At 29.8% G+C, this 18,423-nt stretch overlaps 1 protein-coding gene across 1 annotated transcript in view; it reads right to left on the bottom strand.

Annotated features, from left to right (window-relative positions):
- Nucleotides 1-18,423, bottom strand: part of dlg1 (MAGUK family member discs large 1) — a 1,479,687-nt gene that overhangs the window by 225,947 nt on the left and 1,235,317 nt on the right. Inside the window, exons 5-7 of the mRNA XM_075368120.1 lie at nt 16,709-16,747; nt 9,634-9,909; nt 7,222-7,446 (exon numbers count right to left, since the gene is read on the bottom strand). Of these exons, the coding sequence (XP_075224235.1) occupies nt 7,222-7,446; nt 9,634-9,909; nt 16,709-16,747 (540 nt within the window). The remainder of the gene's footprint in view (nt 1-7,221; nt 7,447-9,633; nt 9,910-16,708; nt 16,748-18,423) is intronic.

Below are 18,423 nucleotides of genomic sequence, written 5' to 3'. Positions count from 1 at the left end.
AGAGGTCTGAGTAAAAAAGATAAGGAAGAAAGTGTAGATGAAGAATGGGAGAATGTTAAAAAGGAAATTCTTAAATCAGCTGAAGCGAACTTAGGCGGAGCAAAGAGAACTGGTAGAAAACCTTGGGTTTCAGACGATGTATTGCAGCTGATGGATGAACGTAGAAAAAATAAGAATGCTAGTGATGAAGAAAGTAAAAGGAACTATCGACAATTAAGAAATACTATAAACAGGAAGTGCAAACTAGCAAAAGAGTGGATTAAAGAAAATGTTCAGAAGTGTAAAGAGAAATGATCATTGGTAAAATAGACAGAGCATACAGGAAAGTTAAGGAAAATTTTTTGGTACATAAATTAAAATCTAATAATGTGTTAAACAAAGATGGCACACCGACTTATAATATGAAAGGAAAGATCGATAGGTGGGTGGAATATATTGAACAGTTACACAGAGGAAATGAATTAGAAACTAGTGTAATAGAGGAAGAAGAGGAGTCGAAGAGGATGAAAGAGGAAAAACAATAATGAGATCTGAATTTAAGAAAGCATTAAAAGATTTGAATGGCAGAAAGGCTCCTGGAATAGACAGAATACCTGCGGAATTACTGCACAGTACATGTGAGGAAATGATAAGACAGATTATACAAACTGGTGTGTAATATTTGAAAGAATACAGAAAAAATCTGAAGAATACAGAACAATTAACTTAACTAGTCATGCATCAAAAATCTTAACTAGAATTCTATACAGAAGAATTGAGAGGAGAGTGGAAGAGGTGTTAGCAGAAGACCAATTTGGTTTCAGGAAAAGTATATGACCAAGGGAAGCAATTCTAGTGCTCAGATTAATAGTAGAAGGAAGATTAAAGAAAAACAAACCGACATACTTGGCATTACTAGACTTAGAAAAGGTATTTGATAATGTACTCTGGAATAAAATGTTTAGCATTTAAAAAAATTAGGGTTCAAGTATATATATATATATATATATATATATATATATACACACATAATGTTCAAATGAACTTACAAACATTGCAATTTTCACAATAATTTAACAATATTATTAATGATATTATGTCTGTTGCACCTTTTTATCACAAACACAGGTTATAGTGGGCCAGCCATTCTAATGCTTTGTGGATAAGATCATGGATATCTTGTAGTGAGCCTCTAAAAGATGTATTTGGAGAAACCAGGGCCAGGTGGGCGATCGTCGTTTGCTCTTCAGCTCCACATTGGTCACATTGTGGGCTTTCCGCAGCTCCCCACTGGGTCAGGCTTTTATTGCAGATATCATGATTTGTGTGAATCCTGTTGTGTTACACCACTGTCTTCTGGGAAGAGTAAATCCTGGTACCCCGGAGTTGTATCTATCACATGGTTGGAGTTAGTGATATTGTGACCTGGCCATAATGATGTCCAGCAATCCTTTGTGTTGAGGTCGTTGACCTGATTGGCGACTGCTACAGGTGAATATCTGGACTTCAGTGTCCAGTGCTGTTTAAGAAAATCTATATTCGCATGAATAGGTAGAGATGGATAACATTATATTTTTCCAACTGTGATTTGAGGGCTGCCAGTCATCTAGTTTGGGAGGGTGCAATATTGCTCAGCAATGGCAGCCACTGGAGCGGAGTTGTTCTAATGGTTCCAGTTATGGTTCGCATAGCCTGGTTCAGATGAGTGTCGATGAGCTTGATGTGGCAGCTATTAATCCAAACAGGAGCAAAATATTTTGTGGTTGAATGTACGTGGGCTGAGCACTTATTCTTAGAGTTTCGGCGGTAGCTTCCCAAGATGAACTGGCCAGCTTCTGAATCAGGCTGGCTCTAATTTTAACGTTAGCCAATAATTTGCAAGGTGTTGTTTAAAGGTAAGTGTTCTGTCAAGCGTGAAACCAAGGTATTTCGGGTGTGGGTTATGTTTCAATGTGACTCCTTTGTAGTTAACGGCAAGAGTTCATTGAGCTACCCTGTTGTTAAGATAGAATGCTGTGACTTCAGTTTTATTTGGATTTGGCTGTTGTCCCCATTTTTTGAAATATTTATCAATTATACCAAGGTCTTCTGTACAGTACTGCCTCAGTTTCGGCTAAGTTCAAGCTTTGGGTACCAATGGCAATATTGTCTGCATACATGAATTTTTGAGATGTAGTTGGTGATATATCTGAGATATAAATATTAAACAATAGAGGTGCCAGTATGGATCCTTGTGGTAGACAATTTTGTAGGCTGTAGAAAATGCATAGCTTTCCATTGAGCTGTACTTGGAAAAGTCTATCACTCAGCACCTCATTCAGTAAATTAAGGAATTTGCAAGGAACAAGCTGATACACCTTGAGTAATAGTCCTTTTTTCCAGACTGTAACACAGGCTGGAAATGCAGCAAACATTTTAAGCCTTTGTTAAAAAATCCTTTCTCTATATAGGTTGTAAGTGAAAGGATCTGATCGCAGCTTCTTCCTGACATAAAACCAGCCTTTTCCATTGGTATACCATTACTAACAATGGGTGTTAGATGCACAAGTAGTATTCTTTCTAGATCTTGAAACATATGCTTAAAAGTGCTATTGGTCTGTAGCTTTCGGGTTGAGCGATGTCCTTCCCATGCTTAGAAATGGCAATTACTTTACTTTTCTTGAAAAGTTTTTGTAACTTACCCGTTCACAGGATATGATTATAAAGATTTAAAAGCCATTTACCCATTCACAGGATATGATTATAAAGATCTAAAAGCCATCGTTTCATGCACAACAACAAAAAAACAACGATTACCAAACTGTTGAGTAACTGTTTTGACATGAGAAGAGATTTATTTATTGAAGGGAAGAGACAGATTTATAAGACACATATTAAGGCATCCTGGAATAGTCCCTTTAATATTGGAGGGACATGTAATTGGGAAAAATTGAGCAGGTAGGCAATGCTTGTTTAGAAAATGATTTAAGGAGGGTTATTGCTTTTTCTACTTTAAGACAGCTAGGGTTCATATTTTTTACTTTTTCTCTCGGATCTGACCTTTATTGACTGCAATATCAGCCAAACATAGAATTTGCTTACATCAAAAATTAATTTAAATGTCAGGAAAATATTTTTGAAAGTATATGTTTGGAGTGTGCTCCAAAACACTTTGGAGCATTTAAAGCACTTTGGAGTGTGCTTTAAATGGAAGTGAAACTTGGACAACCTGAGAAGAAAAGATTAGAAGTTTCTGAAACGTGGTGCTGTAGGAGAATGTTAGAAATCAGATGGGTGGATAGTGACAAATGAAAAGGTGTTGTGGAAAATTGATAAAGAGAGAAGCATTTGGAAAAATATAGTTAAAAGAAGAGACAGATTTATATTAAGGCATCCTGAATAGTCCCTTTAATATTGGAGGGACATGTAAATGGGAAAAATTGAGCAGGTAGGCAATAATTGGAATATATAAAACAAATTGTTAGGGATGTAAAATGTAAGGAGTATACCGAAATGAAACAACTGGCAGTAGATAAGGAATTTTGGAGAGCTGCATCAAACCAGTCAAATGACTGAAGACAAAAAAAGATTTATTTGCATTCAATGTAATAATTCTCTAAGCTGTTTATTTAAAGTAGGAAGGACAATGTCTTCTGAAAAAGCCAGCTTTTTAATTTTAAGCCATTAATAGTAACTTTTCCAACTAAAATATTTGCATCACCATTTATAAACAAAATAAAAAATTAAAAAATTAAAAATTAAGATAAAACTTTATTTCATGCCTGTTGAAATGTTAAAACTCTGATAGTTGCTGTTTGTTCCAAACAACTTATCAAACAAATTTTTCAGAGCTAAAATCAACTAATAAGAAATTCTTAATTCATTTAATTTATAAAAGAATGTGCAATGTAGGATCAAATATATCAGATAAATTGACAAAAAAAAATGTACTTAATTTACATCTTTTTACATTCAATCTTAATTTTATAATGCAAGATAAGCTAGGTATACTTAATATTCATTTACTTATTGTTGAGTATAATTTTTTTTAAAACCAGTTTGAAACTCATTAAGTATGTTGTGTTCATTAATCTAAAATGAAAGTCTAATTTATTAAAAAAAAATTTACCTATCGCATCTCCAAATGAAATACCTACAGTATATAATGTGAAATTATTTTAATTGCCTTTTTTTTATGAAGTAGGAAAATAACTGATTATTTAAAAACTTTCTGGAGTCCTTAAAATTTCATAACTTTTATAAAGTGTTCATCAATAATGTTTGAAGAAAGTTTTCTAGACACATTCTTAACAAACTTATAAGTTAATCCATTATCACTGGGAGCTTTGTCATCTTTAACTTTCTTTAAAACAATGGTTAAATCTTCCATAGAAAAGGGTACATCTAGGACTTCATTTCCTATATTATATACCTATATTATATAAACCTATATTATATATATATATCCTTCTGCAGAGTTTATTTTATTGACTGCAATAACAGGATTTAGTAACTGTTTTAAATAATCCCCCTGACATCTGGATTTGTCTATCAAATAAATGTTTTCCTTGTTGAGTCAACAAAACAATTTTCAGAAATCCCTACACTTTTTCAAATCTTTGAAACAGTTTACACATTTTTTACAATACCATCTTTTTGTCTCTGTATAAACTTTTATATTCATTATTCTACCTTAAATATTGACTTAATAGAATCAGAATTAGTATTTCAAAAATTCTTCAACAATTTAACACATTATGCAATTTTTAACATCCTGAATGAAATAATACTTGTTTAAAAAAAAGATTTTATTTAAATTTCCAGATATTACTGGGACACAATCTTGAATAATTTTACTTCATCTATAATGAGATCATTTGACCAGAAGCAACATTTTCTACACCTTTCTCTATACGTACTTTGTATATGATTCATGATTGAATTTGAAAATTATTAAAATGATTCCAAAATTAAAATTATTGCATTTTAATTTCAGGAAGCATCAGAAGAATTTAATCAGATAGTTTTTAATGATTTTTAATTCGGTTTTTAAAAAACAATGGTTTTTAGTTTTTGAATGATTTCATTCAATGGAAGATGATTGGAGAAATTTAACATAAGTACCTCAAAATCTATAAATAAAAAACAATGGCTTCTCAGATGCAGCTTGTAGACTATCTGTTGAACCTTGTAAGCCAAGAAAATGTTAATCTACCACTCCTATCATTACTAGTACAGTAAATCAATAAAATTAAATTAAAAATATTAGTTCTTGCCATTCCATTAACTTTAGTCTTTAGAATTTCTTTCCCCAAGTTATCATTTTAATGATTCATTTAACTTATACATTTATTTTATTTCTCTTCGTAGAATAATAAATAAAATTATGAATCTAGTTATTAGGATTCCATTATACTAGTACAATGTAAAAGATTTTTTAATCAATAGACAACTCTATGATCCAACATCTGACACCTCTTTAAACTAACAAGTACACATACAACATTTCCCTTTTTTAAGTCCAATACAAACACATATACACACACACACACACACACACACACACACACACACACACACACACACATACACACACACACACACACACACACACACACACACACACACACACACACACACACACTATAAGCAAAAATTTTTACCTTATATTCAGTTTCAAACTCAAAATTTTCTTACGGAAGTTCACCACAGGGGCAAAAAATTGGTTATATTCATTTGTACCCAATTTGAAGTTTTCATTTTTTATTCAAACATGTGTCTTTTCTTTAACTTCTTGATTATATTTTTTTATTACTTCTTCGAGAAAAGAAACTGCAGTCAATCAGCAACACACTGATTTGTTATTATATTGCAATACCTTATTATAGATAATAATGATTTTGTATAACAATAACATTTTATTCTGAATTTTTTAATTTAATTGTTAGGTACATTCTATATACACTTAACTGTATTTTTCAATCCAAATCTTGATTTATATAAAGCCATTTCTTTTCAATTTTATTCATTTTGAATTAAGATTCCTCTTTCTTCAAGTAAGAAACAAGAGACACAAGTTCTGGCTGCTTGCGATCCAAGTCTTCTAACAGAATTAAGATCACTTCCAGATGTGTTTACCTCCATTATCTTACTGTAAATATCTAATATTTCAATTTTCAACTCCAAGATTTTCATTGTCCTTTTCCTTAATAACAAAGGAAAACAAGTTTTTTTGCTCTTTGATCATTTCCAACAGTCTCTTGTAAGTTATTCTGATATATTTTTTTTTTTTAAATTTAAAGAAGGAATTAAAATTTAAACTTGTAATTTCATTTTTTATTGCTTACTCAAGATCACTTCTAAGGAAATTGTTTGGTTATTCAAACAATGGGAAAAGTTAGTCAGTCAGTTATAATTATCTAAAAAAACTCAAAATTCTACAATAAACAGTTGTGGAATCAATAAAAATTAGTGCACTGAATGAAGTCTACACTACACAAGACAGCTCCAATATTATAACAAATTCTTTGGAAACAAAAAAAAAAAAACTCTTACACAAAAAAATTACCAAGTAGAATTACAAAAAAACCCCAAAAAATGTTGATGGAACATCAACATCAATGTGGAACAAAACACATCAATGTGTTTATTCCGGTTATATTAGAAAAGGTTCCTAAAGAAATATTGTATTCAAAATTAAACAGCTCTTCTTCATTTTCTCAAAACACTACACTTAAAATACCCAATAACTTCAGAAAACATCGCTCTTTAGTACCTATATTGGTTTGATAAATCCAGTTCTGCAACTGAACTAATACAACTGTTCAAAAATATGCCCACATTCAATGAGATCTTATGCACAACTCTCATTACAGACACGCATGCGACATTTTATTAAAATTTATTTTCATCTGCTTACTACTGCCTTTTTTTAATAGCTCTGTAAAATAGTTTCATATATTTCTGTTTCTTAAAACATATTTTTGTAAAAATATAATTTAACAAATGAAATCTATTGAGATAAATTTTAATAAATTAATTATATTAAATATATTTTCTAAGCTGTTTATTAACATACATACAAAATATAAACAAATTTAGGTAAACAAGATTTCAGAAGTCCCATACAAGGAATCACTACAAAACAGAAAAAGATTTTTTTACAGACAGTAGTGTTTTGAGACTGTTATAATAAACAATTATAACAGCTAGGAAAGTAAAAGAAATTACTAAAACAAAAAATAAATTAACACATAAACATACCGTCGTATTTCTGACAGCGATTAGCTTATCACCAACAGCTAGGCGTCCATCTAACTGAGCAGCACCACCATCCATAATTTTAGTAACATAAATTCCATTATCACCAGGAATATGTTGATTTCCTATACCTCCAGCGATGCTGAATCCTAAACCTTTTGTTCCCTTTAGAAGCTCTATTTCTGATATCCGCATATTTTGCACACCTAACCGTTTTCTCCGTACATACTGTAAAACAAAAACATAAACATTTTATAATTACATGACATTTTTTAAAATTTGTTCATAATAGGTTCACTTTCTGAAGACCCCAAACATAATTAATTAAATCAACTGATTAATAAATAAATCAGGCTAAGACAAAGCTAATTGTGTTCTCAAGTTAAATATCAGCAAGAGTTTAGCATTTTACAAATCACTTTACAAAGCAAGAGAAAACTCGAACCTCGATCTTTAAAAATCATAATAAAAGAACACCTGCATACATGTAATAATAGATGCTAGGCAATGAATTATTAAACTAAGCAACTAATGAAAATTATGGTGAAATTATGGGTTTTATTATCACTGAATAAATAATTTTTTTCTAAAAACTCAGTTGTCTCTATAATTACTGAATGACTCTCGTATACTGATAAGATATTATACATAATAAGATTTTGATGTTATCTAGATGACATAATAAAAAAACAAACAGATTTTTCAAAATAAAATAAAAATGTAATTTAAGAATAAATGAAAAACAAAATAAAACAATAATGATAATTATGTACAAAATAATGATATAAAAAACAAAAACAGCACAATATAAAATTAACGAAGCAAAATGCAAACCATTATAATACTCAGGTCAAGTAAAATAAGGAGAAATAATGATGAAGTTAAAGAGAATAAAAAAAAAGGTAAAATAAGCAAATTAAAATAAATACGCTAGAGTATTATAATGATAATAATACATTTTTATTATGATCTAAACATCCTTTCAAAGTGGTATCATATTGGAGGAACAAACATAAAAAGACATTAATTTATAACTAATGAACATCATAATACTAAAAAATGCTAAACTGTATATTATTTTAATCTCAAAATATTTTAATATCGAAAAAAAAAAAACACCAATCTGAATTATTTTCTTCCACCTACATATTGCACTAAAACTACCCTTCAGTTCTATCTTACGGAGAGATATAGGCAAGTACCTTGTTTTTTAATCAACATTATACAAGGAAGTGATGTGGTAGCACCATATCTGGTTACAGTAATAAGTAAATAAATTAGTTGCATGTAAAAAAATAAGATGTGAAAACCAACAACCCAAATTGATAAACATTTTAAAAAATCAGTAAATTCAGTTATAAGCCAGTTCAAATTTTATAGATCAATACTTTTCAATTTCTAAATATCCACTGCACACATTTATTTTTCTGGCAGAATAAAATTATTCAAATTGGACACCCCTTTATCTTGTACACTCCTCTATGCATGTATTAAGAAGGCACTTCAACCCAGATTAGGAATTTTTACAGCCGCTGACTGGTGCAGGAAGAGCCCCTCACTAAAAAACACAAATATCAGGGATGCAGAAACTTAGCAAATATCCTGAGGGTATACCGGCCAAAATCCACAGAACACCATCAGGAAGGAAGGGATCAAGAATAAGATACAAGTATCCACAGAGAGATTGTGAAACAAAAAACCACCATACTCACAAAAGTGCTTCACAGTCACAAATTGGTATCAGATATTCAGGCTACCGATAATAATTAAGGAGAATGGGATATCTTTACCCAAATGAAAGCAGCAGCACATTACAATTAATCAGTAATACAGCACTGACTACTGACTGATTCAAAATATATTTTGTAGCAAGAAACTAATTTTCTTCTATCTATTAAAGGACCAATTGCAAATATGTCCAGACATCCTATAGGAAAACCTTATATGTAATGAATCCAACTCAAAACTACAAGCAATTTAGCTAGATCCCCAATGAGACTCTTCTAAGTTACATTGTGCAAGATAAGTCTATGGATGGGACTATTAAAAAAGGTTGGAAAAAGGAAAAAACAAAGAAACTAAGTGGTAGTTTCTGTTTCTTTTCTTTTTACATTGGTTTATAATCTTTTAAATGTTACATAAGATAAAATATGACAAGATAATATACATAATAATAACACTATTTTATATATTTACCAGAAAATAAATAATTAAACATATATAATTGACATACATTTAAAAGAACAACCTCAATAAAAAAATAACATCAGATCACTTCTAAGTGGTTCCAATCTGAAATTGACTCCTAATTTGATAATGATGTACCATCATAAGCACTAAAAGCATGAAAACAAAACTTTAATGTTACATAAACAAATTCATTAGATAACACTTACACATGTAACTAATGCTTACCAATGTGACTGTATTTCCGGCCTTCTTGAGTGCATCTACGGCAGATGCATGAGGAACATCAACTACAGATACATCATTAACTTGTAGTATAACATCATTCACCCTCAGTCTTCCATCTGCAGCAGCCGCTCCACCCGGTATCAATTTTGTGATATAAATGGCAGTGTCGTCTCCTATATGTGGGTTGTCTGTGCCGCCAGCGATGCTGAAACCTAAACCTGCACCTCCTCGTTCTAAGCATATCTCTTCGTATTGCCATTCTCCGTCTCCGTTAACCTGTCAAAAATGTTTGTAATAAAAATTAATAATCTCTACAGATTGATAAAAATGAATATCAATCTATAGTTATATAAATTAGGTACAAACTATGTTCTTGTTTGGGATATACTCAAAAATAGTTAAAACTACATCAATAAAAAGGACCATATAATTTGCTACAATGTAGAAAAAATTCTATAAATATTTTGAAAGGGCTCTTATTCCAAGAATATATCAAAACACAAAAATATCAAAACATTTTTTTTTGTTTCTTTGTATTAATGTATTTATTTGATGAGAATATAATTTTGACAAAAGATTTCAAAAGCTACAATATAACAATAATACAAAGTTAAAACAACCACTTTATAAAACAATTTCCAAAATTTCAAACATGGACTTCCTTAGTCTTCTGATGAATAAGCTTTTTGGGATTTATCCATAGACACTTTACTAATATTTCAATGTGGACAAATTTTATAACATTAAAAAAAAACAAGTTTTCTTAAATTTAAAACTGGAAAATTTTGCTTCTAAAAGAGGAGGAGGAAATTTATAAGGTCTCGGCAAAATTGGTTTTATGATTCACTTACTAAAAATATATTTGGTGGAAAATTTCAAACAAAAGACATAAATTTTATTGAAAGCATTTTTTTCTAATTTTAAATAGTGAAATGAGTTACTAAATAGAAACATATTTTAGGAAATGAGCACAGGAGAAAATAAATTATAAAATAAAATCTTGGGAAAAACAATAAACTAGATCCCTACAAGTAGATAGACTAACAACATCTGCAATGTCTCATGAAGTGTAACCTAAAAATTGAAGGATGTGAGTTAAAGTAAAATGCCAATGGACAAAGCCACATTTAATAAGTTTTTTCTGTAGTTCACATAGTTGGACAATAATGAATGCAGTTTCATTACATATTTCTACCATTTATTGATAACTAATAAACACAGCAGTCAATGCCACTTAAATTTATGAACAATAACAGAAAAATACGAATTATAACAGAATGACAAACATGTGTACATACAACATAAAATATTCATTTATACATAGTTGTAGTGCTATTCTGATAACAAGTTTCAGTAAAAAGCACGATAGACTGCATTTGTTATGGTTGTTTAGTTGGAATAACAGATTAAATATAATTTTAATCTGCTTTTCAAAGAAAAGAGACAATTTCTTTCTCATGACTTATTTTTATTTTGTTAATTCAATAAATACCTTACTATTGTACAAATGCTATTATAATGGTTATTATTTGGGAGGTTTTCTTGTCTATTCTTAGAGCAATGACTCATGAACAACATTATTCGGTGCTGTAAACACAGAATATTTTCTGTTGTATGACAAATTAATAATTAAAAATCAAACATGTTGAAATAAAAAGGTCATAAACATTCTGTCATATTAAGAGATCACACTCCTGTACTTTTCAGTAGGTTTGATCTTTGATAAATAGTCTGCTGTACAAAAAAAAGTAATCAATTTTCAAGAAGGCTTTAGATGAGAATAATAATGACTGAAGAACACTATTAAAAAGGGAAATGAAATCCAAACAGAACTAACTAACATCTGGAATTAGATTTACATTACAACTATTTCTTCCAGTTTTCTAAAAAAAAAAAATATATCTGAGATATAAGAAATAACAATCAGAGTTACTTTCTGTGAAAATCATAAAAAATGACATAGAAATCAAAGTCACAGAAATCTGTGAAATCTTCATTATTTGCCAGCCTTGTGATGAACAAAATAAAGATGTTACTTTTACTATTGCATTTCACCAGCATTTCAATAGGCATGTCTGGCCCCAAGTTTATTTAACTTCTGTGATCAATGGAAGTCAAATTGTTAAATATGGCTTTGACTTTTGGTATCTTATCCTTGCTTCATAACCTTTTATTTTCGAAATACAAGTCTTAGAAATCTCAGGTTGTAGAATCAGCAGGCTGTAAAGGATGTAGCCTGCTGCATGTTACACAATGTTGGAAACAAAAACTTCATTTTTAGATGCAAAATTCAATTTATGTAACTAAAGGATAAGAGTAATTAGTAGTATATTTATATAATTATTACAACTGATGTATACTAGAGTTATGTTTTTTAACCATACCAAATACTGCTTGATTCCCCAAGGAACAGTTAGATATTTGTTACATGCATTGCTACATTTAAAAAAAAAAAATTAATCCTATGCTAACTTACAGTCCATGCTCTCTCTACAATAGTACTTTCAAGGTAAAAGAAATTTTATTTTATTATTTTTTTAATTTAACTGAGAATTACTTTGTACAAGTAGTTCTTTACTTTATAGCAGTTTCTACTAGTGCATACAACCATTACATTATCCAAGACCACAAATACATTTTTTTACAGTATCATAAAAAGAAGTGAATACTTTTGATTTTCTGTCAAAAGGTGTGATTATATATATTTTGATGAAAATAGTACCAATTATAAAAAAAAAAAAAAAATGATGACATGTCACACTTTTCATAATGCACTCATAAGCACAAGTGATTTTTCTTTTTATTAGTAATAGCAATACTTTGAACTATACTACATTCCTTATAGTTATTAATTGTAATAAAACGTCAAAAGGAATAAAGATATAAATAAAAAAAGGCTTCACTTGTTATCTTAACAGCAATGGATTCTTATAAGCATAATTTCATTCAAAACTTTAATAATAAATATATTAATAAACAGAGCCAAATGATTGATCAGGTTGATCGATCGGTACAAACAGCAGACATCTTTAAAAATCAAAACCTAGCCAATTATACAGTACAATATTAGTAATTATTTGCATTGATAATTATAATGAAAAGTAAATACTTCAAGCTGTAAAGTTAATAACAGCCTTTGTGAATAACTTACCTGAAAATTTTAAATACTTCACAGATAAGCTTATAATAAGTTTGGTTAAATGACTGTGTGATGACTACTGAAAACAAGGGGAGGAATTATTTTTTGGCTGGTTGCCAGTAAAATACGAGAAATACTTGTTTATATAAAGAAAAATTTATAGTGCATTAATTAGAAATAATATCTGTATTCAAAAAGTGGTTGTTCAAGAAGTTACTGCTGAACAAAGTTTGTCTTTTTGCCAGCAGTATATGTCAAAATGCTTTTTTCTTGTTTAAAAAACATTATTAGTAATTAACTGAACCAACATGAAGAAATCCATATTAACCCATTATATCCCACCACCCTATTTTTAAGACACCATGTTTACATTTTTTTTTCTAATATTATAAATAATTTTAAAGGCTGGTTTTACTTAAATTTTCATTTTTATGTTTTTATTTCACTATAATAATATTTATGATGTAAATATATATATAAATTAATTATTTATTATTTATATATTTATTAATTTATATATATAAATTAATAAATATAAAACAATTATTTAAAAAAACTTTATATATGTTTTAGTTAATGGAAATACTGTTACATTATTCATAATTTATTATAATTGAATCAATTTTTTTTTATAGTTGTTTATAATTACTCTATCATTAATGAATGTATATTGACTATTAGAATAAAAAAAAAAATAAATTATTTTGCATGTTGTACACCTTCAAAGTAAGCCGTCCTATAAATATGACACTGGGTTCAAGTGTTTGGTTTAAAGTATTTGATTATACGTACAAGTCGATTCCTATATACTTTTTGCAAGCTGTAGGCACTTGTTATTTTGTTTGAAATGTATATTGGTGTGGTTTTGTTTTGTCATTCGTAAAGTGTACTTCAAACAGTAAACATCTATTGCTGTGAATTTGTGACTTGATCATAATAAATAAGATAGAGTTGGAGGAACTATAAAAGCAAGTGTACAATATAATTACATTATATTTTTCACTATCCTTAAGTTGAAGGATAGGACTGTTTAGGTTTTATTACACTATAAATAGAACCTTTCTTTTATAGAAAATGGAACCTATGAAGATTTAACACAAAAAGACCTTGAAGTTGTCTAAGTTAGTGGAATACCTTCAAGATTCTTGTGACAAAGATTTAGATGATTTTGAAATTAACATAATGCTGTCAGATGAAGTAGATGAATAACTGACATTGAAGAGGGCCATGATGATGACGTAGGAATATTACTGCTATCAGATGTAACTGGTCAAATGGAATTTTTGTGCATGGTTTACATAGTAGAACCATAAGTTGAACAAGTAATTGCACCACAAGCTGAAAAATCTGTTGCTTGTTGTAAGCGTAACCCAATTTATTCATAAATAACAAATGTGACTAATACTGATAGACAACAGTTAGAAAAAATGATTAAGGATTTAGGAGGAAAATCAGCATCTGAGATATTTGAACATTTGTTAACTGATGACGTTTTAGATGTATTGTGCAAGAGACAGTCACCTATGCTGCAAATTATAAAAACGATTTAAATTTCAACCTAAACGTAGAGGAGCTAAAAGTATTTAGGGCAATCCTAATAATCTTCAATTTATGTTCATTTATCTCTAATTTTTTTTCCCTTCATTTACCTCAAAGTAAGCTTTTGATCTAGAGATATGTAGACGTACATATCTCATTTGTTGAACAAGCAATGTATATAAATCAGTTCGATAAAATAAAATCTTATTTACATTTCAATGACAATGCCAAAACTGATAAATCTTATAAAATTTGCTCTTTGCTAAATAAAATAAATGAAAGTTTTCTGACAGTTCAGTATTTTCGAACTGAATTTAGCAGTTGATGAAATAATTGTGAAATATTTTGGACATCACAGAATAAAGCTGTTTCTAAAAGGAAAACCCAAGAGATTTGGGTATAAGCTTTGGGCTCTTTGTGGCATCAGAAGTTATTGTTATAATTTTTCATTATATAATGGTAAAGAAACTGCTCAATCTGACACCACAAATGACAGTTTAGGTTCAAAAGCGGTCAAAGTCAAACTTAAAGTATGTATGGATTCTAGCTCTCATATGATCTACTTTGATAATCTTTTGACTAGCACGCAATTACTGATTTAATTGAAATGTAAAGGATTAAAAGCTACAGGAATTGTTTGTGATAACAGAATAAAAAAATGTCCAGTTATGTCAAAGCAAGAAATGAAAAAAAAAAAGAAAGAGGTTTTTCCAATCATAGTTTTGATAAAAATAACAAAATATTCTGTGTGAAATGGCATGCAACAATGTAGTGTGTTTTTTGACCAATTTTGATACAATTGAACCATTTGTCAAAACCAATAGACATTGTAAAACTAAAAGAGCCAAAGTCACTGTGAACCAACCTAAATTTATTCATAATCATAATTAAAACATAGGAGGCATCGATAAACATGACTGGTTGATTTCTAAATATCCAATAGGTTTTAAAGGTAAAAAATGATATTGGCCATTAGTTATTAGAGTACTAGATATGAGTTTAGCGAATGCATGGATTATTTACAATTTTGCAAATTCTGAGGAACAAATCCCTCTTCTAGATTTTAGAAGGCATATTTGTTTTTCTTGGGTAAAAAATTGCAAAGGTAAGACGACTAAGTTGACCACTAGTATATCTGAAGTTCTTTTACAACCAGTCCGATCTGATAATCTAGGTCATTATATAATGAAGATAGAGAAACAGAGGCGATGCCTCTGGTCAGGGCTGCAAAAAGACGCCTCTCAGTTTTTGTGGAAAGTATGAGAAAACACTTTGTAATGATTGTTTCTTACCTTACCATTCAAAATAGGTTTATTGTGTTAAACACTTTTATGTTTAAAACTGAAATTATGAAACAAAGTCGATTTTTTATTCACCATACATTCTCTTATTTTGTTGCCTCATGTCCCCGTCGTCCTATTTATGGGAGAGGCTGGTTCACTGCAAAATGATATACATATTTTTTTCTACCATATTCACCGTTATAACTCAACTATAAATCATATTTAACAGTATAAATACAAAAATTGGAAAAATTCCACGGTTGGGAAACAATGGGTTAAGAACAGTATATAACATTAATGCATCAATACATATTTGCAAAAGATAAATAAATAAATAAACTTAGAAAATGCAATTTGTGAGTAATAAGAAAACAAAGAAATATAAATAATGGTACAGGTGATATACAGATCCATAAAACTAAGGGGTTTATTACAACAAATCACAAATCCACCATAATAAAACCTGTCAATTTTGTAATCTGGATTCAGCTGATTCTTATTTACAACTGAATACAGAGCTTCACGATCCATGAGTTTCATTAAAACTTAATATTAATTTTCCATGTAAAAACAGAACCCGACTAATAAGCAAAGAAACAAAATATCTCACATTAATGGAGATTTGTTTTAAACGTTAACTATTAAAATGACTGTAATACAAGTATTTTACAAATCTTTTTTTTGATTACATTTTGACTCTGCATTCTGATTTGTAGTTAGGGAATGTTAACTTTTTAGTTACATAAGATTAATGCTCTTTTTCTGGAACAGTCTGTAGATTTATCTCCTGCATTCAACAAAAGATTTATTTGGTCTTGAGAAATTCATTTATTTAGGGCATAACAATAGGCCACAAACCAAATTGCTGATCAAAAATATACATAACTGTTTGCCTAATTTTTTGAATCCAAATTAATATTATTTTTTGTTAATTTGTCCATGTTCAACTTCATTTTAAGACCACTCTGCAAAAAAAAATTATGAGAAGGTTTTCTCAAATCATTTAGAAAGAAAACAATATCTTTATTAATACATAAGTAGGGTCACCTAACGTACCGGCAATCATTAGAATATAATTACTAATTACAACCAAAGCAAACTGAGGGATACTCACGTGTTTATTCTCCCCAGCATTAAGAAGAGGAGTGTGTGCCTGTGACAAAAAGAAAACAATGTTAACTACGGAATTTAAATAAACATACAAATTACTTTAAAATACAAATTTTATGTATAAAATAAGGTCCTTGGAAAGACTATGCTACCCAAAATCTCTTAAGGCCATCTCTCCACCTCCTTAGGAAAGATTGTCATCCCATCTTCCATCCACCTCCTTCCTTTTATCATTGAAGTTTATTATGGCGAATTATGTCAGCTGCTACAATGACACCATTTGGCACCAGTGAAATAATGAATAGGATGGTGACTTTTATATGTGTTTATGTGTAAATATCCAAAGATAATTGTGTTTCCTACATGAAAGTTGTACTAAAAGACTAATGAGTGCAACAAACTATCTAACAAATACCTGCATTTTAATCCTTTCAAAATTAACATACATAACTATGTGTGATAAAAATAAAATTATGAAAAATTAAAAGGTAGTTTTATAAAAGGAAAACCCATCAAAAAATAAACAGAATATAAACTTATAATGAAATTTAATTAACTCCCATTTTTTAGAAAACTGTTCTTTTTGAAAAAGATTAGCAATGATATAATGTTGAAAAAAATTACAAAATTTATAATATTGATCGCTAATGAAAGAGAACTCTTATCAGAGAGAAAGGAAAAAATCCACATTGACAATCAGAGTGGAGAGAACAATCTGTAATTATTAAGAGGTGGCAAGCTATCAAGTAATAAATAACATAAATTCATTTAACATCTGTTGTTCAAAAATGCCATTCAATATTGATAAAAAACAAGTACATGTATGTCATCAATATATAAATTAATCGCTTATTTTTTTTTAAAACCCCTTCACTCTTTATCTGTTTTACTGACATATAAAGTTATCTGTTTCTATTTATTTTTTATTTTATTTTTATTTTTTTAACCGAGAATGCTAAATATTTTGTACAACATAACAATAGGGTTTAATTAAAATTTAAACAATACATGTATTTAATGGTAAAATGAATATAACAATATTTTTTGAGTCAAATAACCAGGAATTCTAAAATGAAATTCCTTTTATTACCAAAGGAAATTCATTTTACGAAAAACATTGAAATGGTAAGATAAACTCAGTCCTGAGCTGATGATAACGGGTGGAGCAGAGGAAACGCATGTTTTTTAAACCGTTAGTACTCAGCGGTAGGTGGGGGTATTGATCTTCGGCGATCTCTGGCGGACAGCTCAGACTACGAAGTTTCAGTCACTATGGAGCGCTGGAACGTAGAATATCGTGTGTTTGCTGTCAAGCAATTTTTTAGAAACGATGATTCTGCGGTCACAGTTCAACGTCTTTTCCGTCGAATTTTGAAGTTGAACGTCGTGGTGAAGTTCCAGATCGAAACACATACTCGATGGGTTGAGGCGTTTAGAAACATTGGATGTGATAAAGAAAAAACCACCTGGCCTTCTCCGTTCGTGGAAAATATGGACAGAGTGAAAATGGCAGTTCTTGCTAGTCCGATACGATCCGGTAGGCGACAGGCTGTAGCGCTGGGTATGTCACGTCGTTCGCTTCATCGCATCTTACACGGTGATCTCAAATTTCACCCGTACAAAATAATGATCGTCCAGCAGCTAACTGAAAGGGATTTTGTGCAACGCAAAAACATTTGTGGCATAATGAACGCCATTCTTACGGAAGATGGATACGCC

The sequence above is a fragment of the Lycorma delicatula genome, chromosome 1, assembly GCF_047948215.1.
Source record: "Lycorma delicatula isolate Av1 chromosome 1, ASM4794821v1, whole genome shotgun sequence".
Taxonomy (NCBI): domain Eukaryota; kingdom Metazoa; phylum Arthropoda; class Insecta; order Hemiptera; family Fulgoridae; genus Lycorma; species Lycorma delicatula.
Note: the sequence above shows the minus strand (reverse complement) of the source record. Positions and strands in the feature narration are given on the sequence as shown.